This window comes from Podarcis liolepis (assembly GCF_965112155.1).
Source record: "Podarcis liolepis genome assembly, chromosome: 8".
In the NCBI taxonomy this organism is placed as follows: Eukaryota; Metazoa; Chordata; class Lepidosauria; order Squamata; family Lacertidae; genus Podarcis; species Podarcis liolepis.
The window spans coordinates 86,836,347-86,864,237 of NC_139560.1; the positions used below are offsets into that span (position 1 = coordinate 86,836,347).

The 27,891-nt window shown below is 44.2% G+C and overlaps 1 protein-coding gene across 1 annotated transcript in view; it reads left to right on the top strand.

Moving 5' to 3' along the window:
* SORCS2 (sortilin related VPS10 domain containing receptor 2) overlaps positions 1–27,891 on the top strand; it is a gene marked incomplete at its 5' end in the record, with an annotated part of 130,671 nt that overhangs the window by 96,330 nt on the left and 6,450 nt on the right. The window contains 11 exons of the mRNA XM_083519074.1: positions 5,802–5,935; positions 7,489–7,617; positions 8,302–8,473; positions 11,812–11,998; positions 13,365–13,498; positions 17,264–17,387; positions 17,790–17,902; positions 19,818–19,943; positions 21,092–21,191; positions 21,702–21,801; positions 24,062–24,219. Of these exons, the coding sequence (XP_083375200.1) occupies positions 5,802–5,935; positions 7,489–7,617; positions 8,302–8,473; positions 11,812–11,998; positions 13,365–13,498; positions 17,264–17,387; positions 17,790–17,902; positions 19,818–19,943; positions 21,092–21,191; positions 21,702–21,801; positions 24,062–24,219 (1,477 nt within the window). The remainder of the gene's footprint in view (positions 1–5,801; positions 5,936–7,488; positions 7,618–8,301; positions 8,474–11,811; positions 11,999–13,364; positions 13,499–17,263; positions 17,388–17,789; positions 17,903–19,817; positions 19,944–21,091; positions 21,192–21,701; positions 21,802–24,061; positions 24,220–27,891) is intronic.

Sequence of the window (27,891 nt, forward strand, 5' to 3'; positions counted from 1 at the left end):
GGCACCCCGGAACCGCAAGGACCTACAACGTTTCCTGGGGTTCGCCAATTACTACCGGACCTTCATCGCTGATTATGCTCATCGCACCACCCCGTTGACCCGGCTACTGCGCCCAAAGACGCCGTTTTCCTGGGACAAGGAGGCAGAGGAGGCGTTTCAGGGGTTGAAGGCCTGTTTCCAGAGGGCACCAATCTTACAACATCCTGACCCCTCTCGACCCTTTGTGGTGGAGACCGACGCCTCCAGTACGGCTCTCGGTGCCGTCTTGTCTCAACAGATTGGTCCTGAAGCGCCACTCTTACCCTGTGCCTTCTATTCCCGCCAGCTCCTACCAGCGGAGCGTAACTATACTGTGTGGGAGCGGGAACTACTGGCCATCAAGGTAGCCTTTGAGGTCTGGCGCCACCATCTTGAGGGGGCACGACATCCGGTGGAGGTGAGAACCGACCACCGGAACCTGGAGTACCTCCAGACCACCCGCAAGCTGAACCAAAGACAGATCCGGTGGGCGTTGTTCTTTTCCCGGTTCCAGTTTCGGATCCGCTACATCCCTAGCTCTCAGAATCAGAAGGCGGATGCCCTGTCCCGGAAACCTGAAGACAACGCAGACACGGTACAGCAAGCAGAACCCACCACGATCCTACCTCCGGCTGCATTCCTGGCCACCCAGGAGGCGCAGCCACTGCAGGTTCGGGTGCGGGAACAGCAGCGGGTCGACGCTTGGGCCCAGGAACGACTCCGGGAGCTGGCTGAAGGGTCCAGCCCACAGTATCCGGGGCTGGTCCTGCATCAGGGCCTCCTGCTGCACCACGGTCGTCTGTACATCCCGCCAGGGCCACTACGGCTGGAGGTTCTCCGGATGGCCCATGATGCCCCAGCAGCGGGGCACTTTGGACGGTATCGGACCACCCATCTGGTCAGTCGTGAGTTTTGGTGGCCCCGCCTGAAGGCTGACGTGGCTCGCTACGTTGCTGGTTGTGATGTCTGCCGGCGCGCCAAGGGACCTACCGGGCGACCCCCCGGCCTACTTCAGCCATTGCCAGTCCCACCGCGCCCTTGGCACACGGTTTCGTTGGACTTTGTAGTGGACTTACCCTCGTCTCGTGGCTGTACCTGCCTTCTGGTTTTCTCTGACCATTTCACCAAGATGGTGCACTGCGCTCCCTGTCCATCTGTACCCACAGCCAAGGAAACTGCTCAGCTGTACCTTCAGCATGTCTTCCGCCTGCATGGACTACCTGAGCGCGTGGTGTCCGACCGGGGCGTTCAGTTCACATCCCGGTTCTGGCGAGCATTACACCAGACCCTCGGGACAGAGGTCTGCCTCTCGTCAGCCTACCACCCACAGACCGATGGCCAGACGGAACGGGCGAACGCGGTGCTGGAGCAGTACCTCTGGTGTTACTGCAGCTACCAGCAGGATGACTGGGTCGACCACCTGGCATTGGCGGAGTTCGCCTATAACAACGCGGTGAATGCGTCCACCCAGCAGACCCCGTTCCAGGCCAGTTATGGTTATCATCCACGGCTGTTTCCAGAGGTGCTGCCGGCATCCGCGGTCCCGGCGGTGACGGAGTGGCTTCAAGAGCTCCAGTCCCAGCAACAGCTTTTGGTGGAGCAACTGCACCAGGCCAAGGAAGCATACAAAGCCCAGGCCGACCGCCACCGCCAGGTAGGGCCGGAACTTCGCATCGGTGACCTGGTTTGGCTCTCCACTCGCCACCTCCACCCCTCTCGACCTTCGCGGAAGTTGGACGCCCGCTTCACCGGCCCGTTCCCTATCGTAGACCAAGTCTCTCCTGTGGCATTCCGTCTCCGGTTACCCGCAACCCTGAAGGTTCACCCGGTCTTCCACAGGTCCCTTTTGAGTCCGGTGGCCCCACCCGACGAGTTCCACCCGAACCGTCCCCGACCGCAGCCGGTGTTGGTTCAGGGAGAGCCTGAGTACGAGGTGGAACGCATCCTGGACTCCCGATACCGCAGGGGAAAGCTGCAGTATCTCATTGACTGGAAGGGGTACGGACCGGAGGACCGTTCCTGGGAACCAGCGGCCAACGTCCACGCACCTGCCTGCCTCCGAGAGTTCCATGCGACGTACCCCGGCAAGCCGGGTCCGGACCCTCGGTTGAGGGGGGGGCCTGGGAGGGGGGATGGTGTGATGGCCTGGGATTCCGATTCGGAGGATGAAACAGAGGAATCCCAGCCTGCACAGGAGTCCCCGCCTCCAGGGCCGGCTGAACTGGGGCAAGGCCTAGATGCTGAAGAGCCTGCACCTGTGGCAGTGCATCAGGAGCTGGCCCCAGGTGAAGCCCTTCTGGCCCCAGAGGGGCTTGATGACTCAGTGGCCACAGGTGAGCCTCCTCCAGGGCCCAGTAACCCTTCGGCCTCTCCTGATCTGCAGAGGCTTAGGGCAGAGAGGCGAAGGGAACTGGTTGCCCCCAGGAGGAGTGCTCGCCTTAAGGCCAGAGGAGGCGGGGCTCCTGGGGGCCGGGACCGCCCCTGGCCTTAGAAGAGGATAAAAGCCCAGTCAACCCGGCCCCAGGTTGCGGGAGCAACGTCGTTGTTGGCTTCGGACCTTCCTGTGTTCTTGATCCCTGCTCGGCCTCCTGTTCCTGACTATCCGGTACTCCTGTTCCCTGCTCGGCTTCCTGTTCCTGACTATCCAGTACTCCTGTTCCCTGCTCGGCCTCCTGTTCCCGACCATCCGGTGTTCCTGTTACCTGCTCAGCCTTCTGTTCCAGCGTTCCTGTTCCCCGCCCGGCTCTCTGCATCGGACCTCGCCCCTCTTCGTGTGGACTCTGCTACACTCACGGTACCTTACCCCCGGGACCAGCACATTGCAGCTGCCAGATTACAACTGTGGGAAAGGACTTGTGACCTTGCAAGACAATGTTTTCAGAAGCACTGTTGGGTGCTTTCTGTAAAATAAATGCCCTATTGGATCAGCTAAGTCAGAAGACGGATTTGATGACTAATGCGGCTAGAAAATTTGAACAGGTAGTGGGAAACTATATGGAGCCCACCCAGGAACTCAAACAGGAGTGTGCCATGACAGAACAGTTGAGAGAAGAGGATGTTGCTGAATCTTGGGTGCCAGAAGGGGAGGAACTTTTGACCCTGCAGGAAAATGAGCCTTTGGATTTGACAAATGAACTTGGAAAAAACCAGATTTGGAAAGATAAAGTTTGGATTGATTTGGAAATGGGGGGTTGGACTGACCCCCCCTATGCAGAGATGTTTGGACTTTCCGAGTCTGGCAATGGGCCGTCAGATGTTTGGAGCAGTGGGGGCTCCCAATTTTGGAGGGAATTTGAAACATGTCTTAAAATACCACATGGAGTCTAGTCTGGACTATGGGAAAGGGGCTGATTTGTTGAAAGGGGTCAAAAACACTACCAAGCTGGAGTTCCCACGAGTGAAAGGAAAATATGAAGAAGAGCTGCAGAAGGGGCATGGAAGAGACTTGAAGGCCTCAGATATAAGATCACCAGGTTAATGTGCCAGACTAATGGCACATTAAGACTAAGTTTTAAGGTTTTTTATAAGATAAGATGAAAATAGAGTAAGGTAATGTAATGACATAATACTATGAATTATGGAAAGGATTTGCTGTGACAACTATTAATCAAGATACAAGAAAAGGGAGGAGGAGGAGGTCATAGAAAGAAGGTAATGAAAGTGGAGAATTTGAATGAAAGATTGAATTGTTTTTAACTATTTTTATTTTGTATTTTTCTTTTTTCTTTTTTTTACTTTTATTTTGTTTGTAATACTTTGAAAATTTTAATAAATATCTTTTAAAAAAAATAGTTTTCACTCAGGTCCACATATGCAAATAAGGGATTGAAAGTGATGTTCAGTGATTGGATAGTTACAGAAAATGGTTACTGTTGCATTCTAGTGGAGCTCTGTATAAGCAGGCTGGCTGAACCCTTCAGTTCAGTTCTGTTCTGGTCTGTGAATAAACAAGAGCTGTTTGAAGAATCGCTGTGTCATCTGATATGTTCACCCACAACTTAACAGCTTCCATTCATGGTCTAGATATAACAAGCTGCAGTTGCCTGTTTCATATAATTATAGAAAACTGTGGTGGTTTGCACAAACCATAGTTATTTAATAAGTCATCGTGTCATCTTGACTTAATATCTTGGTTTCTTAACTAACTGTGATCTGTAAAAACTGCAGTTTTCTAATTTCAGACAAACTAAGAAACTGCAGTTTGTTATAAACACCAATTGAAAACTATTTAATTTCCTCCTCTTGTAGAGGAAGGGCAGTAGGGAACATTTGATGCCAAGGCTCAAAACAGCTCATGTCTTTAACACTAAGGCGGCAGTCCTGCACTGCAGTTTAAGGAGTAAGTACCATTAAACTCAGCCTTTACTTCTGAGTAGACATGCCTAGGATTCAATAGGAAGTTTTTTCATGCCTAATTGTGTTGTGGGGAAATTTTCCACAGGGGTCACAGCACACATTAACCATTTCCTCCCTATCTGTGCCCCCTTCAAACAAAGCCAGCTTGCCACAGTAATTAGACAGACCCCTAGAGTAATTAGACTTTAAAAGCCACTTGTTGGTTCCAGTAAGACACTTTTTCTCAGGCCTAATTACTGTACTGTGGGGAGGGGAGGGGAGGTTGCAGTCCAGATGCGGAAGCCTCATAAGCCACACCCAGCCTGTGGGGAAAATCTTCCCTACCCTTGGATGTTATTTGGGTTTCTAAATCTATGTCTTGTTTATTCCCAGAAATTGTCAGGGACTGGGCAGAGGAGGAATGGTGGAGACCGCCTCCCCAGCTTGACCCTTCCAGGGAGGAGGAAGAGGAAGACAGTTTAGATTTACAACAAGGGTTTAAGGGAGGTCACAGCTCAGAGGCAATGAGGGCGAAAGTTGGGAAATAATGGGAGAAGAGGAGGAGGAAGAGGAAGCATCGGGGGGGGGGGCGGACAACAACTGATGGACACAGTATCTTTAGAAAGCATTCCAGACACTCCATCTCCCAGAACCCGGCAAGACTTGAAAGTAGAAGAGCAAAGAGCTCAAAGACAGAAGGCACTTGTCAGCACCCGTAGGAGAGATGATGCAAATGACGAATGAGAAAGTGGGGGAGACGGGGGTGGAGATTCAATTGGGACAGTGCCATTATCCAAGAGTTCTATAGCCTCTCTCTGTAAATACTGAAAGCAAACGGTAAGAAACATTTCCATGTCTTTGTACATTCCTGGGCAACCAGCCAGAGGTCACTGGCAGCAGCCTGACAAAAATTCAGGTTGATGGCTGGCCATTAAGGAGTCACCAACACTGATTAGTATAAATCAAATATTACCTCTACTAATGTCAACCATTTAAAAATCTATTTTTTTAAGTGCTAAAGAGAATTGGCTAGCTGTTAGCTAAGGTGAGAGAGTCTGCATTATTAAAAGCCCTGTAGGCCAATTCAGATTGCTGGTTTTGACTTATAAAGCCTGAAAACTGGAGGGTGATAACGTGAGAGCGGGCCTTTTCTGTGGTGGCTCCCCGTTTGTGGAACGCTCTCCTCAGGGAACCTTCTTTAGGCACCAGGCCTTCTCCCAGGCCTTCGGTTAAGTAAACAATCTATGTCCTTTTAAACTGAATGTGTGTGGGTGTTTTCATTGTTTTCGTTGTTATTATGCTATGTATTTTAGTTTTTTATACTGTAAACCTTTCTGTGATCCTTGGATGAAGGGCGGTAGGTAAATAACAAACAAACAAACAAACAAACAACCTTTGTATATTTAATCCTATCTGGTAGTTATGAGAGTTCACATTCTAATGTTCAGGGCGACCTCTGCATCATGGGTCAGCGGAGACGTTTTCGGAAGAGGAAGAGTTCCTCGTGGTGCATTAAAGGAAGAAACTTCACATCTGCACTCACTTCCACAGCTTGTGAGTGCAGCCCTTCTGATTTCTCATGGTGAGCTTTTCTATGGGTCTTTGTGATGGCTTAACTACATATTCTGTATTAATCTTATTGGAAACCCTAATATTTAACAGAAGTGGTAGTTATGCACTGGTTAGAAAGAGAAAATTATTTCTAGCCTTCCTTTGAGGATGTGGTGGTGGTAGTAGTAGTAATAGTCAACACTTCATATCTCCAGCTGTTCTACCCCCCCTATGCATTTGTCAGAGTTACTTAGAAGACTTCATACCCCACCTTTCAGTTCTAAAGGACCTCCATGGTACCTTACAGACAGATTTTGAAAACAATATAGGGCATTTGAAAATAAAGTATAAATATGTACAATTTTGAAGTACATACAGCAGCAGCAGTAACTTCCCTCCCAAGGCCTTTGCACATAATGTGTTCACTGCCCACCAAAAGTTGAGCAGTTATTGAACCTGCAGGAGTTTCCTTGTAACATCATTTCGTAACTGTGAGGACTTGACTGGAAAGGCAGTGTTTCAGTCACAACCCCAAGCAATTTCTGATGCCCCCCACAGTTGGGCTGTTGGGCTTGTTTGTTTGATTCCATTTATGAATTTCACAGTGATTCCACAGCAAACAATTGGAAACAAATTTCATATGTAAGAACAGTTAAAACCCAATACAGATACAGGCCAGGATAACGGACAACACTTTAAAGGCTTGTTGAAAAGGATTGTGTTGTGTTTGGCTCCTAGCTGCTCTGGTCCTGTGTCAGTCAGAAAATGGACTGAGTGAGGACAGGAAGTAGCTACATACTCAGCTCTGAACATTTTTAATGTTCTGTACTGTTTTTAACACTTGATTGGGAGCCGCCCAGAGTGGCTGGGGAAACTCAGCCAGATGGGCAGGGTATAAATAATAAATTATTATTAATTTATTATTTTTTTATATTATTATTATTATTATTATTATTATTATTATTATTATTTCCTGCCTTGGATGCAGGGTGGCTATCACAGCTCATGTGACGGCCTGAAACTCACTAAAGCCATATTTCAGCTGAGACCAATGGTCCTTTTACAAGCACAAATGATCAAGCTGGTGGCACCTGCATTTAGTCCACAAAAACTAGGGAGAAACCCAGGACACAGTGGCTCAGCCATGACCAGAATCCTGCTGCCCAGGTCTGGACCAGCCCTTAAATAAAGGTTGTTCCTTCATGGAGTGCTGTAGGGCCAGCCCACGCTAGTGGAAAGAGGCATTGCACACATTCTTTCCAGAGCCTTTTTACTCACCACACTGCCTGCTTGGGTTTGGGAAGGAGCTTGCAGGTGATAGGCAGTTTGTTTGCACTGGGTCCTCTGGGCCCTGTGGCTGCATTCCGGTTGCAGGGCTCAGTAGACTCCTGCCATACAAGAGACCCTGGGGTGGGGGCTGACTGACCCTCACACACTTGGCATGAGATGGCCTCCCTATGGGCTACAAAAAATGCCAGTTGTGTACTCGTACTCCCCAGGCCACGTACACTACAAATAACACTTTACAAATTAATAGTAAAGACAAGTCAACTTCATGATTAATGCTTGTTTGTTGTTCTGTAGTGATTATGGGTTTGAGCGTTCAGCACTGCAAAAATCTGAGCCAAACACGTGCTTTGCTGACTTTTGGTTCAACCCTGAAACTCCTCCTGAAGACTGTGTCTTAGGGCAGGCCTACAGAAGCAGCACAGGGTAAGTACTTGGGGAGTGTTCTGCTGTGGAAAGCAGCCCCATAGCTTCCTTCCTTTCTTCAGTTAATCCATTGCCTTTCTAAATGGATATTGAAAGGTTGCTGTTAGCCATTCCCAGTTTGGTTTAACAGACAAGCCTTTTTCTCAGGGAACTCTGAGAGTTGTGGCTTTGGGAAGAGAATAGGGGTCTCCTAAGACTCTCAGCACCCTGAACAAACTACAGTTCCCAGGATTCTTTGGGTGAAGCCATGACAGTTTGAAGGGTTATCTTATTGCTTTGAATGCATGGTGTGGATGTGGCTTTATGTGGAAGCAAGTCCCATTGACCTTGGTGGGAATAACTTCCAAATAGAGATATAGCTCAGTGCTTTGCCTGCAAAATGTCCCAGGTTCAATTCCTGGTATCTCCAGGTAGGGGTCAAAATGCCCCCTGTCTGAAACCCTGGAGAGCCACTTCTGGTTAGTCTGAACAAAACTGAGCTAGATGGACCAGCAGTCTGGCTCAGTATAACACAGCTTCCTGTGTTTCTGGATTGTGCTGTTGGTTCCCTTGGTCTGGTTCTCTTCCTGTTTTGCCTCATCCATGGAGAGAGATCAGATCCCTCCAAGTTATGATGCATGCTGTGTTTGGTGCACAGTCCCATTGTGCACTTAGATATGCTCTCCATTTCCATTTTTTCTACAGGTATCGCAAAGTTATATCTAATATATGTGAGGGTGGTGTGGATTTGCAGCAAAACGTATCTCAGCATCTGTGCCCTCTGACTGCTCCCAGAGGACTGCAGATAAGCATCAAAGGGGAGAGCCTTGCTGTTAAGCCTGGAGAAGATGTCACCTTCATTGTCAAACAAGAACAGGTAACTGTAATTTCCTGCCTCTGTAGATATTTGTCTCCCATCTGCTAAGTGAATGGATAGGAAGCTGGGAAATGGCATGAGGCCCTGCATATTTGTTAACCGCAGAAGAAAAGGCATATTAATCCAGGTGCTGACGGTTCCAATACCAGGACACTTAACACATTCTAAAACATTCCCCATATTAGTATTTGCTAACTGGGGCAGTTCAGTGGCTCCCATTGCAGGCCCAGGCCGCACACTTCCCACTCCTCCGCTCAGTTGAGCTACCAATAAAAGACACCACACAGTGGAATGGGATCAAATCAGGCGACAACTTTATTGACTACAGATGAAGTGGTTTGGCATAGACATTGAGTAAGCATTTTAATTTCTGAGCTGCCTGCGGGAAATGATATCAGGGTCAATCCGGCAGCAGGGATTCCTATGACTTACATCAAATGGGGGGATCCCTGCAGGGATCCCTGCCTCTAGGAGCACTGAGACCCAAGCCCACCATCTGGGCAAATGAACAGAAGCAACTCCATCATGGATCTCTTTAATGGGATGCCCTGTTTCTGGAGGGGAAAGCGGGGGTACAACCCCCCTCCAATCAAGACTAAGGTCACTCAGTGCCTAAACTGCCGAAGTTGTGATGATTGCTACGAGGTAGGCAAAACCTCCAAGTCATAGCCAGTTCTCCTGATAGGCAAATTCCTACCCAGCCACAACAGCTACCGCAGCCGTAGGAAGGTCAATTCAATGAGTAAATGCAAAATTACTAGAGTGAGTGGTGGGTTGATCCAACGAAGAAGAGCTGGGTGTCGGGGTCCGGTGTGGGCTGCTTTAAATCCCCCGGGAGCGGACCTGAGGGAAGCCTGATTGTTCTCTCTAGCCCGCTCCCGGAGAGCCCAGCTCTCTGTGCCAGTCTGCCACTGGCCAATTTGGCAGGCTGACACAGAGCAGGATTTCAAGCTGGGAGCACGAACCGAAGCTCATGCTTCAGCAGGGATCAGACCCCTCATGGTTGGTGTGGTGGAGGTGCTGGCCGTCCTGCAAAGCCACCGCACCCCTACCTATAAGGGGGCAAGCGGACTTGCCCATGATCCTTGCAGCTGGGATCAACTTTCATTTGGAAGCAGGACATGCATTTTATTCTTTCAGGATAGAGTTTCCACTTGGGTGGGTGGGGGGGAACCTTGGCCAATTCTTTCTGGGGACAGATTCATTCCAAACTCCTTGTCCTCCCAGATCCAGCCCTGCCAATTAATGTGGAAGGAAGTTTGCTGCAGAGCTTTTCCTTGCTATTAATCCCCTCTGCTGTCTTCCCATAACTTCCTCTTAACATATGTTAGGAAGAAAATGGCCCTTTGTTAGGTTGTTTGGATTATCCAAATATCACTTCTTCCAGAAAGTACTCCCAGTCTATTTTTCTCCCCCCACGGTGTTTTCCCCCTCAAGGCCATGCTGTTATGAACACCGCAGAGTCTCTTCTCTTGAGATGGAGCAGGGGTGGCAAGCTACAGGCAGCCCTACTCTCTGTCCTCTCCTGATATCAAGGCTGGACAAGGGTTGCAAGACAACCCTAGCATTAATTAAAATGATGCAGCTGCCTCAGGTTGGGGAATGTTGGTGAGGGGGCAGGGAGGAGTAGCAGCAGCAGCCCCCTATAGCTACTCCTCCTGAGTCCTTCACCCATTCTCCTCTCTGTGTCTGTCCTGTCCTGGGTCTCCTGCTGCCCTCAAATGCAGTGGAGTCTGCTGTCTTGTTGCCAGTGTTGAAGTACGAGCCAACTGCTAGTTGCCTTCTGTGTAAGGAATGTGGCGGTGGGGAACATGCCTGTGTGGGATGGCATCCCTTGCCCCGGAGTGAAATAAGCTAGGGAAAGTCAAAGATAGGGTGTGTAATCAGGAACATCCTCATCCAGAAGACATCTGACCCTATATAAACCTCTGGGGAGATAGGCCACACCTCAAATTCCTGGACTTTTATTTGTTGTGGAGCTTGTAACAAAGCTTTACAGAGCTGCGCAAACTTGGGAAAGGGAACCCACATATTCACCAGTTCTGATCCAGTTCCCCATGCAGGTAGTCCTCAAAGAGCTGCTAAAACCACTCCAGTTCCAAGTGTAGGGTGTGGGGATGCAGTTGTGCTTCCTCAGCCACTATTCTGGTAAACTCTTCCAAGAAGATGTTTACCAGAGTCTCACGATGCCTGCCCATTGCCATGTTGTTTGGGGCCAATGGGAGGTGGGGTCCAACAACATCTGGAGTTCCACAGGGTTTCCCATCCCTGATCTAGAGCAATGCTGAATCACCCTCTGAAAAGAAACAGAAGGGGCTTCTTCCAAGGAAAAAAAAGGAAAGAAATATTCCCTCCTCAGGCAGTATTCTTTGATGCATCATTCCTCATCAAGATCCAGTATTTTAGTGGAATCAACACACAGTGGGAATGGTGAATTTCCAGAGGAAGAGGAGGATTATGTATTTATTGATTGATGGTTCCCCGGTGTACATCAAAAAGGGGTTCAATCTATGTTAGAGAGAGTGACTGGGCTTGTTTCCCCTGGTGTAATGGGAGAGAGGGCTTTCTTGCTTCTCAGATAATCTCTCTCTATCTTATCAGATACCTTATCTGGGCTGCTGCATAATATTTTGAGAGATCAGGAGCAGCTGAGCCACCCCCCCCCATGGGGGCTTTGTAGTTTGGAGGGTTTATTGGCTTAGATGTAGGTGTTTCAAAATATGACAGGTTGGTAGAGTTTGGAATAAGACTAAGATATATTGCCAGATATTCATTCTCACCACTGAAATTCATGAAACTCGGAATAAACTTTTCACTGTCCAGTTTTTTAGACCCTCAGGTTGGTTTGGGAACATTCCAAAGTGACCTGAGCTGGGGACAACAATCAGAAAAATCTGAATCTGAGGGAGAGCCTTGGATGATTAATTTACTTCTGTTGTTCTGCATGACACTGTCCCAAACACTTGGATTTTGATCTGAGAGGAAGTTTGAGGGTTGGAAGACTTGATTCCCATTTTGAGGAGGGTCCTCATTGACATTTGAATCCAAGCCAAGCATGGATAAATTCACAGGAACTCCCACATTCTGAATGCTGAACAGGCGTTATTCCAGGGAATAGTCTCACACATTTCATCTGATTTATTTAAGAATCTTCCAAATGTCTATGTATTAAAAGAGATGAAAGCCTTATGAAAGAATTGGCAGTATTAATCCTCCTGATGACTAATTCTGTTTGTTTCCCAGTGCCAGTTTTTATGATGGAGCTGAATGCAAGTGTGTGTGTGGCTTTGTTTTGGTTTTACCTGTCTCTTATTTTTGCTGTCCTTGGCTTTTCATAGGGAGATATTTTAAACACCAAGTATCAGCTGAACCTTGGCGATGGCGTTAAGGCCATCTATGTGAATCTCACATTGACAGGTGAACCCATACAACACCGCTATGCAAACCCTGGGATTTACCGAGTCTCAGTGATAGCTGAGAATGCTGCAGGCCGAGACGAAGCAGTTGTGTTTATTCAAGTTCAGTGTAAGTCTTGACCTCTTTTTCTTAATTCTTCTCTAGTCTTTTGTCATCAACATCCTTAGTAGCAGTAGAAGTAGTCATAGCCATACTACTATTGCCATAGGTCAGTCTTGGCAACCTGTGAAATGAAGGCTTTTGTCACTTCAGAAAGAAGCAGAGACTCAGCTAAATTTGACCAGCTAAGTGCTCTTTTTGTTTATGAACCCAAGGTGTGTTGGTGTGTCAGGGACTGCCAGAGGTCCATAGTATGTGATCTCTGACACATTTATTCAGTACGCTGGATCCCTGAAAGCTGTTCAGCACCCAAGCCCACCTGCTAGAAATCAATGGAAGCATACACAGGTGGCGCATGAGCTCTGCTTTGCACAAATCCCTGTGCTACAACACTAGGTAAAGGGTAAAGGGACCCCTGACCATTAGGTCATACCATTAGGTGCTACAACATTACTATTTGTCAAGGTAGTACCTCTTCTGCAGTCTGTTTTGCGGTGATGTGCAAAACAGATAGTGAGGAAAGTCTTTCAGTAACACTTAAGTCCATCTGTTTTGTTGCCCTAGCATCAAACTAGTGTGGGAACAGAGATTGTCTAGTCGGTCAGACATCCAGCAAAACCATGACTTAAGCTTTTGGCAGAAATTCAGGTGTGCAATTCCTGAGCTTGTCTGGCCAAGATGGAGAAACTTTCCCCATCCCACTAAGCTGAAGCTGAAGCAAAATCTCTTTGCATACTCTCTGGTCCCATAGGGTGTTGAAAGTGACTCTGCCAATATTTTGGCTCAGTCTGGTTAGGGAGTTGCACTATAACTTGGTCTGTCAATTTTGGGGGTTGCACAGCTCCTTTTCTCGAAGCAGAAGGCTAAGCTACTTCATAGAGTCTCCATTCTCTGAAGCCTTAAAGGCCTTTCAAAGTTGGTGTGTTCAGTGCTGCTCAAACATGGATATGAGGGGCTTCATAAAGGCTTTGGAATCTACTTCCTACTTGTAAGCATAATAAAATCCACTTCTCTTTTTCTTGATGAAAATTTCAATGTGTCACAAATATTTCTTGGGTCCCTTAACGCTTTGAGTGGACATGCTGAACTTTCAAGCAAGAGCATCTCAAATTTAATTCTGTAGGAGAGTTAATTCGGTGACCATTTTCTTGTATATTCTAGCATGCAAGAGAAAGTGCTGCCGGAAAGTGATTAACCACTTGGCTTTGGCCATTTACCTCAACCTGTTGGCAATGTGGGATTTGCTTGAAATGCCTGGCTTATGTCTCTCAGCACTTCAGTATGCTATTGCTGATTAATTGTTTAAAGATTTCAGAACCTGAAGTGCTTGATAAATTAATTGTTTCTTAATTAATGATGGGGACCTTTTTTTTAGCTCCACTGCAGGCATTACAGCTAGAAGTAGTTCCTGTTACTGGCAAAAATCAGAAGGTGAACCTGACAGCCATCATCTTTCCCAGAAACGCTAACTTTACACTGTTTTACTGGTGGATTGGAAACAACCTTCAGGTATTGACTAGTAATTAATTCTGACTTCTCCAATATTTAAAACAGGAGTTCCTAACCTGTGGCTCTCAAGATATTGCTGGACCCCAACTCTCATTAGCCCCAGCCATCATGGCTAATAGGCAGATATAATGGGTCTTGTAATCCAGCAACTTTTAGAGGTTTACCACCCCTGTTTTAAAACTTTGCTTCTTATTCTTGTAGCACATATAAGAAACATCACAAACTTATGCGATACCACTCTGTTACACAAAATTTTGTCTCCATTATCCTTTGTATTTACCTGAGCACTGCAACTCCTTTTTTTCAAGAGTACTCACAATTATAAAGACCTTTTGGGTCTTTAGGATTTTAAACTATTATCATTTTCCAGAACTAAGGTTAGCATTAATCTTGGCTAAGTGTCAACTAAGGAATTGGCTCTCCTGGATAGAATCTAGAAGAGACCTGCAATTAATTAGAAACACCAATTTCCCCCTTGATATCCATTCCTGAGAACAGAGCATTTTAGAATTAGTTACCTGAGCAAATTCTCACCAGTTTCCTTAAGAAATGCCTCTATTGAGCTGCATTCCCAAGTGATGCCCTGCAGTCTTGCATGGTCACTACAAGAAGGTCCCATATGCAGACAGACCTCAAGTGGAAGACATCACTCGTGATCTGCCAGCCTGCCCCTTATGTGGAGACCCAAGAGGTCGTTTTCTGAAGCCTTTGTTCACACAAGCAAGCTAGCACACCCCCAGCAGAAAATGTGCTGTTTCTTTGGAGTGACAATAATAGTTTCATAACACAGACAGTGGCCCTCTATACACGGGCTGAAAAAATCAGGGAAAGGGAGTTAGATAAAATTGCTATAAATTGTTGTGGAAATTCAGAGGTTTGATCTCAAATCAAATTGAATTTGCGTTTGTTGTCTCTGGTAACTTCTCTCACTTAGTATCATGGATGTTGGCTTATATTATTATTTTAGTAATACTATTGCTACAAGTTTGTCAAGGCCTTTGGCTAGAACAATAAATTTAGGAACAAACAAAGTATAGCAGTACGGAAGAGTGATAATCCTTTTATAAATAGTAAATAATATTTTTATTAGGAATTCAGTGTATGAGAGGGTAAGAGGTCACCTTAGATGCTCTGATAGAAATTGGCTTAATTTCTTACTTTGGCCAACTTAACCTGTCCAGCTTCTTAAAACTGTGCCCATTCTCAAGCAACCTGTTTGATGTGGGTGTTCAATTTCCCGTGTACAAATCACAGAAGGGAGAATTGTTGTCACTTACGCACATACAGACAGACTTCATTTACATTAAGGTCCCATCCAGGAGTGGCGTGTCCCGTTTCTCCACTGGAGATGAAACAGGAAGTGCTGCTTTGCCCTGCTTTCATGGCTCCTGCCATCACTGACCTGCTTCCGCAGCTGCCACGCAGCCTGCCCCATCTCCCACTGGTGAAGGGCTGCCACCATCAATGCCAATTTTGGGCACGTCAATTTTTGGTGAAATCTCACCCAAAATGACTGTGATATTATCCCAAATCAGCACTGATGGGGCGGCACTTCTCCATTGGTGGTGGGGCAGGCAGAAGCAGCAGCCTCACCTGCCTCATGGCTGTACCCGCTCTGGTCCCATCCACACCATCTGCTTGGCTTTGTCCAAAGAATCCTGGGAACTGTAGTTTTTTGAGGTTGCTGGAAATTGTAGCTCTGTGGAGGGTAAACGACAGTTATCAGGATTCATTGGAGAAAGCTGAGTGCTTTAAATATGTTTTAAATGTATGATGTTGATGCGACCTAGGTTTCAAAAGCTTATTTGCCTACTTTTCTTAAGTTGGCTAGTTTTTTTAGTCCTTTCCCTCATTGGCTAATGTTCTGTCTGCTCATTTCAATTGGGTAAGATTTTGAAACAACTGAGAGAATTTGGGTACCGTATTTACTCGAGTCTAATGCACCACAAAATTTAATGCACATCTCAATTTTCAGAACCTTGAAACCAAAAAATTGTTTGCTGGTAAATGTAAATGTGCCATGCACACCTTTATTTTTGCAACGTGATTTGGCCAAAAAAGGTGCACGTTAGATTTGAGTAAATATGGTAATTCAAACAGCAATCTCTTGGCAGATCCAAAACTGGAACTGGTTTCGGCCATGATGTCAGCTGTCTGCTTTTGCTTGCATCTTTCTACTGGTGTCACATTTGCTTGGGAGCTCTGGAAATCAGCCCTTTGTCCACTGTCACCCCCACCCCCCAAAAAAACCCCACTGGAAATGGCTGAAATCAAAGTGACTCCTGAAACCAAGTGGCGTTTGGGGCACTGCCCAGATACAACATCATGCCAGACAGTGAGGAAAGGCTTTTTGTCTAAGGAAACTGGTATTTTGTTAGTTTTTATGCTTTTTTGCCAGCTCTAAAGTGTTCGTCTTCCTTATTAATTCCATTCAAATATACCGTACATTCTGATTTCCTTCATAATATAGTTAATATTTTTGCATTTTCCTTAAAATTTAGTGTCTCACATCTTTCATACTTCTACTCAGGCTTGTTCTGGATAACATGCACCCGATGATACACAGATAATTTTGATGTGTATGTATGTATGTATGTAAAAAAAAAACCATTTAAAAATTAAAAGCAGCACCAGGAGGCTGCAATTTTAAGGAAAGTAGCAGCAGGGGACGAGGGAAAGCTGCTTTATTTACTTTTTTCTGCCCAGAGCTGCCCCTCCCAAGCTGCTTCCCCCTGCCATGTGTTCTAGGTGCATGTTTGCAGGATAAACATGTTCAGAACTGGAAAAGTCAGCCTAGGAGGATTTGGAGCCAGTTGAGAAAGGATTAAGCGCCTTTCCTCCCCTGCTGTCCTTCCACTCAAAATTTCCAGGTTCCTGGAGCTCTTCTTTTTTTCAAAAACTGATGGGGTTTCGTTATGCACATTTGCACGCAGCATCTAGCTTCCCATATGAATTTCTAAAAAAGAAGAAACCAGAATATTTACTGCATGCTCCTCTGAAAATAATTGTTGCTTGACCTTGGATCTTCTGCTGCTAATCCCCGATGCCTTGGAGCAGCCTGCTGCTACCCAGAGAATACCCAGGAGCGCTTTCCAGGGTTGAGCCTTGGCAGCAAATACAAGTTCCAGGGTAATGCCCAGGTGAATCCTCACACAAACAAAGCCCTGCTTAGACCAAATGAAACAGTTTGTTACCATATGAAATATTTAGGCTTCCACAGTTGCAACGTTCTCAGCATTTTTCTTCACCCTTCATTTGTTCCTCACCAGGACTGAAAGAAAATGGCCCCCATTCCACGTGCCATTTGGAGGTTTTTGGGAATTGGTGCTAGCAATGGTAGTCTTCTTTTTGGTTTTTTAAGACCTTTTTTGGTGCCCTTGCTCATAGGCATTGGAGCTTCTCTTGGCGGCTGCCACCTGTTGGCTTCTGTTTTTGTTTCATAATGTCCTGGAATGACGCTGCGTCTGAGACATTGCAGGGAACAAAAATGGCACCTGCCAGCTGGTAGTGTTCAAGGGAAGCTCCTCTGCTGACAAATGTGGTGTGGACACACTTTTTTAATAAAAGGGTTAAAAGTGGGGAGAAAGACGAGCACCATCGCTGCTGCCAATGGGAAGTTCCCTCAGATGTTTCAAATAATTTTGCTTCCCCTGAAAATTGTCCCCAGGCTTGTTACCTCCTTCAATTTGAGGATGAAAGGTCTTAGTTGAACATTTGGGCTTTGCTTATTTTTTCCTCTTTCTTTTCTTTTCTTTTCTTTTTTAGCCACTTCTGTCACTGGAGAATTTTTTGGTAACCAGTTTTGCAGAGGTGGGGGAAGTCAGAGTGACAGTTCAGGCTTCCTGTGGGAACTCCATGCTTCAGGATTCCAAGATTGTCCGGGTTTTGGGTGAGACACTTTCCTTTCAAATATAGATTTTAAACTATGCAAATTCTTTCACCTCCATCCTATTGTAGCTGAGACAGCTTGGGTTAAAGCTTGGGCTTTTCTGAATATTTACAAGTCTGTGGGTGCTTCAGCTGTGAACATGACAAATCCTGGCACGCAATCAGCTTTGGGGAATTAATTCTACTCTTCCAGTGATGGTTTTGTTACTCATGTGTGTTCATGTACTATGTAGTCTGCCCTTAGTTGCTTGTTTTCTGTTGTGAAAATTTTCAGATAAAGACTGTGGTTATAGAATATTTCTTTTGCATAGTAGCTTTGTGCAGAGAAACCTTTGTGCAAATCCAGAATTGGTTTTTTTTATGTATACAAAATTTGTTTTAAGTTCTCTCTCCCTGTTTCCAGATAATTTTCAAGTACTTCCTCTAAGGTTTTCTGAACACCTGGACTTATACAACCCAAACATACCTGCCTGGCGGGAAGATGTTGGCCGTGTCGTAACACAACAGATTGCAAAGGTGCTCTGATGGTTTGCAAATTTAGCAGAGAGGGAACAGAGGGAATGTGGAGCCTTTGGAGACGCTTGTCTATAGAGTTAGTGCAGCAGGATGACATAACTGGGTTTTGGTTTTACTTCTTGTTCCCTTTGTGTCTTTAAATGAAGTAGAGACATTTTTCAGGGAGAATGTGGTTTTACGTTATTTATTTATCAAGTTATCAAGGTTTTAACAGTGATTGTAAATAAATGCTCTTGAATTGCTTGTATTTACTCAAATCTAATGCTCACCATTTTTGGCCAAATTGTGGTACAAAAATTAAGGTACGCTTTTGATTCAATGGCACATTTACAATCACCAGCAAATACTTTTTTTGGTTTCAAGGTTCTGAAATTTGAGGTGTGCATTAGATTTAAAATTATGGCATATAATTTAGGGCTCAAGCAACAAAGTGCAAACAATGCTTTGATATACTGTACATCAGCGTGGATCCATAACAAGCACAAATTGACTTCTCTTGAGAGGAATATGATTAACTCATTATTCGGGAGTAATTTTCTTAAAATACTTGTCACTGGCTTGAGAGGAATGCCTATCGTAAAAAGAATAGTGGAATACTTATGATACAAAAATGATTTTGATCTGTTATGTTCACCTCCTATCAGTATTTCACTAAATTGTTTTGCTCAATTTCAGACACATTACCTACATCACTATAATTTTCAATATCACCTCGTCGCAAAAAAATGTTTCACATTCAGATTGTTTTTTTATTTATTGTCCAACGATGGAAGGAACCTCTAATAAACCAATAGAGGCTTGGGTTAATAACATCTGGAGCATTGCTCTATCAAAACGCCTCACATACCATCAGCGATTAATCAAAGGTTTCTACAAAAAAGATACATTTGACACGATCTGGTCTCCCTTTTTCTCTTTTATTGAAGAAGAACAGGATATTTTAACGTCATCATCATCATAGAGGGGATATATCAATTAAAAATGTCTAGCCAGATTGTTGGTTGGGTTCAAGCCAACGTGACAGTGATGTGGGATTGAGGATTAGAATGATCATTTTGTGATACTATGGCAATGGACAAAGCTGTATTGTAACTTTTGAATAAATGTTTTAATTTTTTTTAAAAAAAGAATATATACATATTCCACCACTTCCTGCCTCCGGTTTTGATGTAACTATGCAATGGGGTTTTGTTGGTTGTTCAGTTGGAAGTTGCCTTGAGCAAGATAAAATGACTAACTAAATAAATAAATAGATCTCCCACCTTGCCCTGCAAGGTGCACACAGACACACATATTGCTTACCATGTTAGAAGATGGAACTGCAATCTTTTGCATACTTAGCTAGGAAAGAGACTCACTGAACACAATGGGACTTAACATAGTGTAAATGCATAAGATCAGACCATAGCTGTCAACTTTTCCCTTTTCTTGCGAGGAATCCTATTCAGAATAAGGGAATTTCCCTTTTAAAAAGGGGAAAATTGACAGCTATGGATCAGACTTCATAACCATCTGTTAAAATTGGGGATGAAAAAAGGGAATCTTTGCCAACTTGAGTCCCTTCAGGGGAAAAGGTGGGGTATAAATAATTAGATGATGATGATACAGCACGCAGCACTAAATCTGTCATTAGTGCAAGCAATAAGGCACTGGTGAAACTACAAGACACTTGAACTTAATACTTATTTTCCACTTTTTAAAACAAATTGCCTAAATCTTCCTATTATTATTCTTTATTCTTTATTACATCCATTTGTTTGTTCTTTTCCAGTAGTTATTCCAAACCTTGACTAATTCATGTGAGGCAAGAAAGAAATCAAATCAAATCACTTTAAAGGAGCTCTAGTTAGAGCAGTTTATTACAAAGGTAGCTGTGCAGTCCAAGTCCATTTCTGAATGGTTTCTCTCCCCTCAGGAAACAGGCGTACCTGAAGAAGGTCTTGTTACTGTAGTAAAACCTGGACTGCCCACAACTGCAGATTTACACGTGCTTCTATCCATGAACCACACCAAAAGCAAAATAAGTATGTCTAGCAATAAGGTAAGAAGACAGATGAATATTAATTTAGAACACAATACACATTGACTGTCTCACTCCTTATTAAACTAAGAGCACTGTGTAATTTTGCAACATGTCTAGCATAGCAGAAATTCACTCTTTGAAGGGCCTAAAAGTATTTTAGGAGGGGGCTGTCACATTGAATGTTCCCTCTAACAGCTGATGCATCATCACGACTACATCTGTTCTATGTGCCTGGAGCCCCCAGGACGCAGGTCATGTATGCACACTCCTAATATCTGGGGATGTGCAGCACTGGTATAGGAAGCAACCATCCAATTAGGCTACAATTGTAAGGTATGAATTGGCCGTAGATTCACATTCCAATTTTCTTATTTCTCCTCCTCCTCCTTGGAAAGAGTGCAAGGCATTAGCCTTGGAGAGCGTATCATGTTACATGGAAAAAAAAACCCTGTGCCCCAAATACTGTACATGCTGAATTGAGACAGATATCATCCTGACAAACACTGCTCAGTCTTGTCTTATCATTTCTTTTTTAATATGGGCACTTACTGGATGCATAATCATGCCTCAGTGCTCTTGCAGCTGAAGCATGAAGTGAAAAGTCCTTGTGACTGCCACTGAACAAAATCAATATTTCAGAAGTCACAGGGCCCCTATAGTATTAAAATATTCATCTTTTGCCATCAGCTTTAATAGCAATTATTTCAGATTCTGCAGCGTCAGGATTCACTGCCTTCTCATAGATGAATGTTTTGCCTCAAAATTTGCGGTGGGTAACCCAGATTTGAGTACAGTGGTACCTCGGGTTACATACGCTTCAGGTTACAGACTCTGCTAACCCAGAAATAGTGCTTCAGGTTAAGAACTTTGTTTCATGATGAGAACAGAAATCGTGCTCCGGCAGCACAGCAGCAGCAGGAGGCCCCATTAGCTAAAATGGTGCTTCAGGTTAAGAACAGTTTCAGGTTAAGAACGGACCTCCAGAACGAATCAAGTACTTAACCCGAGGTACCACTGTATAAGAAACCCCTACTTCATTTTGAATTTTACTTTTGGCTGAATTTTCATAGCAACTCAACAGTGAATAACTCCACACAAGCAATGACTTCCTTTTGGCGGTTGTGGAAGGTAGGACCTGCCTAATGCAGTTTTTCTTATGTTTCCAGAGAATAGCTGCTATTAAGCAATCTTTGAATGCCCATAACATCAGTTTCTTCATGAGAGGAGGACCCTGGGTCTTTGTGACCTTAGTTAGCTCGGATTCAGGTAAAATGTGTATCCTTTTTTGACAGTTAGTTGATGTTCCTCTCATGTTTAAGTTAAAATAATATTGAAGCTCCATATTGGTTTGGAATTCATAAACACACACACACACACCAGTCAGCCTATCATTACAATTAAAACAATCACTTTGAATAAAATTTAAATCTTGCTCTTAAATGTTATATGGAAGAAAATCCTATTGAAGTGAAGATTCCCTGCGTCCAGAAATGAGGTTAGGCCTGGGGAGTTAGATCTTTTCCACACCATACATAAAGCACGTGGCCTCCCCCAAATAATCCTGGGACTTTGTGAAGGGTGCTGGGAATTGCAGTTAAGTCAATGGCTATACCCTTCCCAGGACCTTAGTCCCATTGACTTTACTGCATTGTGGACAAGATGAGTGGATACAGTTTAGGGTCACTTTATTAAAAAAGAATCTGCACTAATGCTAAATACAGAGGATGGTTGATTGTGCTCAGGATTGAATTTAACAGTGTGTGCCTTTGGTTTCAGATTCTCAGAGTATTGGAGGAGGAGGGTACTGGGCGATAATGGCCCTTTTTGTCATCTCTCTGGTGGCTGTAGGTGCTATCATCCTCTACAAGTTTAAAAGGCAAGTGATTTTATATCTGGCATCATATGCAGAATATGTTTATAAAGCAGAAGTTGTCTGGAAATCATAGGAAAAGCTTTTCTTTTCTTTTTAAAAAAAAATTTCACCTTTTTTTTAACATCTTTTCCCTAACCCTATTATTATAAACTCATAGTATGTTAATAGCTTCCAAAACAGATATAAAGCAGATATAATAATAATAATTCCCCTTTTTAGGAAACAAAATATTATTCACAGTAGGGACAGATTTTTTAAAAATTAAACTGAAAGTAACTTTGCCTGTACAAAACGTTGTGAGTAAAGTCTGTGGGGAAATGATTTTTCCAGGATGTGTAGCAGCTTCAGAACCCCTGTGCCTGCAGGGCAGAAAAGTCCCAGTGGCTTTGTGTTCTGTTCCCTGCCCCCACCCACCCAGGCTGGGCTCGGCTCCTGCCCCACGTCCCGGGTGGAAGCCTTTCGGTCCAGAAATCAAAAAGTAAAAAAATACCCCCTTGCCTGATCAAGTATTTGGGGGCGAGTCCTGAATAACACTGTATGACTAGACTTCAAAATGGTTTGCAGTGGTTGATGTGACAGTTATTCCCTCTGCTGCAACAAGGGAAAAGTAAGAGTATCTGGTGAGTTGGTGTCAGCCCTCTCTGCCAAAACTCAGCAGAGCAGAACCTGGTGCTTCCGTGCCTCTTTCAGGGGTTGCCTGGTGCTCAGCTTCCTAAGAGCAGCATTGTAGAGTTAGGACAGTAGCATTCATTTCACTTTAATTATAGTCACAAGCTGTACCAATCTGAGTTACTAAAGATCTATTGTTCATAATAATGAGTAAGCAGGAAACGAGCAATCTGTTGTTCCAAGGTCAAAATTCAATTCCTTCAAGTGAGCAATGAGCAATCATAACACTGGAAATACAAATGAGAAGAGTACTTCGGGGCTAAACAAATCATTTTATTAGTCAGCTTATGTCACAAATGCTAGGTTAGATCTGGGGATGCTTGAGGAATTCAATTTCTGATGCAAAACAACCTGATCTACACTTCCCAAATGGAAGGAGGAACATAACTATCCTTCAAAAGTAGTTCTCAACTCAAATAAAATACACAAAAATGTGTTAAACTTTTAAAAATAACATATATTTATAAATGTGCACATTGAGATAATAATGAACAATCACAAATAAATGCAGAAATGGAATGGACCTATCAATGAAGACCTGAAAAATTGACACAGAATGTAAATAGATTGATCTGTCCAGCCCTAGTTGGATACAAGAGTTCTCTGGAACTGAGCGTTGGGACGTTGAACTCTGCAGACATCAAACTTCCCATTATTTGGCCACACTGACACATAACAATCAACCGTTGTCTCTGGTTTGTTGTGCACAATCAACATGCGGGTGCAACCTGATGCCTTGCTTCTCCCCTGATGCAAATAGAGAAACAAACCTGGGGAAAAGAAAACCTGACTATGGGTTCAGATGTAACAGGAAGCCAAGCTTAATTGACAATTCCTGGTTTGTATCTCTGCTTGCATCAGGGAAGAAGCAGAACAGCAAGTCGTACCTGCATGTTGATTGTGCACAGCAAAGTCATATAGAACTGTGTCAGATGACCCAGAATGCCAGGGGTGTGCCCCATGGGCAGACTTCCCACAGGCATCTTGTTGGCCACTGTGAGAACAAGATCCCGAACCATGGCCCTGACCCAGCAGGCCTCTTTTTATGTTCTTAACCAGGGATTTGCCTCAATGCACCTTTTAAACATTCCTTTTGGAGGTAAAGATTTAGGCCAGGGGTCAGCAACGTTTTTTGAGGCTGGGGCGGTCCACTCCCTGACAGACCTCTCGATGGGCCGGAGCGTGTGCACCCATGCGGGCGCTCAAGCTATTTCCGGTGCTCTTCTGAGATGGAGGAGCACCCGTCTGCATGCACACATGCTATTTCCGGCGCAGTCAGTTCCCATGGCGAGAAAAAAAATGGTGCCCCCCCAAAGCACAGAATCTGCACGGCCGTGGGCCAGTTCCAGGAAGCTCATGGGCCAGAAAAAGTCCATGGGCCTTAGGTTGCCAACATCTGATTTAGGTCCTAGTATGGCTGTAGTAGCATGCAAAAACAGGTGGTTCTAGGTTGGCAAGTACATTCCCATCAGCATGAAAAGGTGCTTCTAGCCAATTCAATTGAGTCTTAATGAGCTGGTACTATCCACACCCATTTGTGGATCAGGGCAGCACTGTACAACATTGCATTACAATCCTGTCTTCTACTCTTAAGGAAATTACCAGGCAGAAATGTCTATGCACAGATGCAAAATGAAAAAGAACAAGAGATGACCAACCCTGTAAACCGCAGAGAGGACACCCAAAATATCATCCAGGGGGAGGAGTTTATTGATGATGATCTTGATTGTCAAACACTGGGAAATGCAAGAGGTAAGTACACCTTCTCTTTCTTTACTGGCAAATTTCTGCTCGGCTCCCAAAAGGGTTCTCATAATCAATAATACCAACTGCTATATTATTGCAGCATCCAAAAAAATATGTTGTACACATGTGAGTCCATGGGAACAAATATTTATTTAGGACCCAAGTGCTGAATGAATAAAATAAGGAAAATTATAATGGCAGTGGTGGCAGGGGTAGATCACTACTAACTGTATGCTTGACAAGCACTATATGGCAGTGACTCACTTTTTCTTTTTTAATTACATTGATTATGGAAGCATTTGTTTGAGTCAGTTCCATAACCGTTTGGAAATGCATTTCCAATGTACCAGCAGCCTGAGTGGCATTCTTCATTATATTGTGGTCATTGTAGACCACAGCAGCTGTATTATTTATATCTGAATTCTGATTTACCAAAGGTTACATCCACACCATACTTCCTCCAGAGCATCCTGTGGACTGCAGTTTGTTAAAGGTGCTGGGAATTGTAACCGGGTGAGGGGTAAATTGCAGTTTCCAGGATTCTTTGGGGAAAGCCATGACTGTTAAAGTGCTATACAGTGGAACCTCGAGTTGCGGATGTAATCCGTGATGGAGACACGTCCGCAACCCGCAGCGTTCGCATCCTGAAGCGCCGCGTCTGCGCCGGCACAATTTGACGCTTCTGCGCATGCGCAAAGTGCGCATGTGTGAGTGGCCAAACCTGGAAATAACCCGTTCCAGTACTTCCGGGTTTCCTGCAGTCCGTAACCCAAAAACACATAACCTGAAGCGTCCATAACATGATGTATGACTGTAAATGTGCTTTAAATGCAAGGTGTAGATGTGGCATTAAACATACATTCTGGGTTCTTCAATCTATATATTTTATTAATTAATGGAAATATTGATTTTAAAAAGTATATGCTGAAGTAATCTAACATTTAATACTTTATAAAATATGTCAATTAGGTTGACATTTATTAGTTCTTGTAAAAAGTGACTACAGCTAAATCTGTTAGCTTGACTAGGGGTTACCTCCTATTCTAGTTACTCACTGCTGAGGGAGAGGTGAATCTGAAGGCCTAAGGACTAGAAAGTGAGCTCCGTGGCACCAATTTTAAAAAGAGGATTGGGGCTACAGGGAGTGGCAAGAGAGCCTGGAAATCACGGGCCAATTAGCTTAATGTTTGTCCTGGTAGAAATACTAGTTGAAGATAAAACAAGCAAGCATATAGAACAAGCCCCGCTGAAGCAAAATCAGCATGGCTTCTGCAAGGATATATCCCATCTCACTCTTTTTTAGAGTGTCAATACCATATAGATAGTGGTGATCCAGTTGAGAAACTACTTCACCAAAGACTCCTGAGTAAGCTTGGCAGTCATGGAATCAGAGGCGGCTCCTCTTTTGTATCAGGTATTGTTTAAGTAAGAATAGATGGACAGATCTATCAACAGAAGGATGTAGAAAGTGGAGTCCCCCAAATATCAGTATTAGGACCTATACTTTTTAACTTATTCTGAAATGATTTGGAGCTGGGGGTGAGCAGTGGGGTGGCCATGATTGCTAATGATGCAAAGTGGTTAAAAGAAAAAGAGGTAGTGAAGAGCTCCAAAAAGATGAGTGGTGAAATGGTGAACACAATTCAATGTAAACAAGTGTAAAGTGGTGCATGTGAAGAGAAAAAACCCAATTTCACATATACCCTAATGAGGTCTGAACCATCTCTGACTGACCAGGAATGATACCTTGGGGTCATAGTGGATAGCTCAACAAAGATGTTGAGCTGTGAAAAAGGCAAATTTCCTGCTAGGGATAATTAGGAAAGGAAAATAAAACTTCTGATATAATGCCATTACACAAATCAATGGTTCAACCGCATTTGTAATATAGTGGTAACTCGGGTTACATACGCTTCAGGTTACAGACTCTGCTAACCCAGAAATAGTGCTTCAGGTTAAGAACTTTGCTTCAGGATAAGAACAGAAATCGTGCTCCAGCGGCGCGGCGGCAGCAGGAGGCCCCATGAGCTAAACTGGGGCTTCAGGTTAAGAACAGTTTCAGGTTAAGAACGGACCTCTGGAATGAATTAAGTATTTAACCCGAGGTACCACTGTATACAAATTCATGGAAGGTAAGACTAGCAATGGCTACTAGCCACAGTGGCTTTGTTCTGCCTCCGCTGCCTCTTCCACTGTGAAGACGAACACAAAGAATTCATTCAACTTTTCTACAATCTCCTTTTCTTCTTTTAGCACACTTTTGACCTTGTCATTCTAGGGTCCCACCACTTCTCTAGTTAGCCTCCTGCCTCTGATGTATTTAAATAATTCATTGTTATTGTTTATGTTTTTAGCAATTTGCTCCTCAAATTCATTTTAAGCCCCTGCTATTGTCTGCTTGCATTTCTTTTCTTTTTTGTTCTCTTCATTTGGACCAAACTTCCATTTTCAAAAGGAAATCTTTTTGTCTCTAACAGCTAATTGAATTCTGCTTTAACCACAGAGGCTGTGGTGGTACATTTCTTGATCTGTGTTATATATTTTAGCTGAACTTCCCAAGCACATGGGTGTCTGCAGAAATAATTTCAGGGGCAGGGGCAAAGTAGATTTGTAAAAAGATTTTTAACTATAGGTTGTTGATGATGATTTGCAGTCTTCATAGAACGTAATTCCACAAACCATTGCATTGTGCTAAAGAGAAGCAACGAGAAATCATAGTGGATTGTGCCTGTTGGAAATTTACTGCATTTTATGGGATTATACATATCAGAACTAACTTCTAACAAATTCCTTTATTTGTCCATTTACCAATAACAGAGAAAAACATACAGCTTGAGTTTGTCCATTGAACATCAATACTTGGAATTCTAAACCAAATTAAAACCCCTAAGGCTGAATTTCCCCTACTTTTACACATATGTTTTATTCATTGTGGTGAATGCCAAACCCAAGGTCTGAAACCAGTCAGGTTTTTTTGTTAATGCTTTTAAAATTATTATTAAATTTCTATACCAAGGGACGCGGGTGGCGCTGTGGGTTAAACCACAGAGCCTAGGACTTGCTGATCAGAAGGTCAGCGGTTCGAATCCCCGCAATGGGGTGAGCTCCCATTGCTCGGTCCCAGCTCCTGCCAACCTAGCAGTTCGAAAGCACGTCAAAGTGCAAGTAGATCAATAGGTGAGAAGGTAAACGGCGTTTCTCTGCACTGCTCTGGTTCACCGGAAGCGGCTTAGTCCTGCTGGCCACATGACCCGGAAGCTGTACTCCGGCTCCCTCGGCCAATAAAGCAAGATGAGCGCTGCAACCCCAGAGTCGGTCACGACTGGACCTAATGGTCAGGGGTCCCTTTACCTTTAAATTTCTATACCACCCTTCATCTGAGGATCACAGGGCAGTTTATAATATAAAAACACAAAAATACATAACATAGTAACAAACAAACAAATAACCGTCCCACCCCCCCAGTTTAAAAGGCCAAAGATAGTTTAATTACCCGGTGGCCTGGAATAAAAGGAATGGTTTTGCCTGGTATCTAAAGATATATAATGAGCCACCACAGAAAAGGCCCATTCTTGTTTTGCTACCTTCAAGATCTTTTGTGGACCTCAGATGAGGGTTGCCGGGTCAGGGTTGGCTGATAAGGAAGAGGGTTGTCTGTCCTTGACACTAAATAAAATA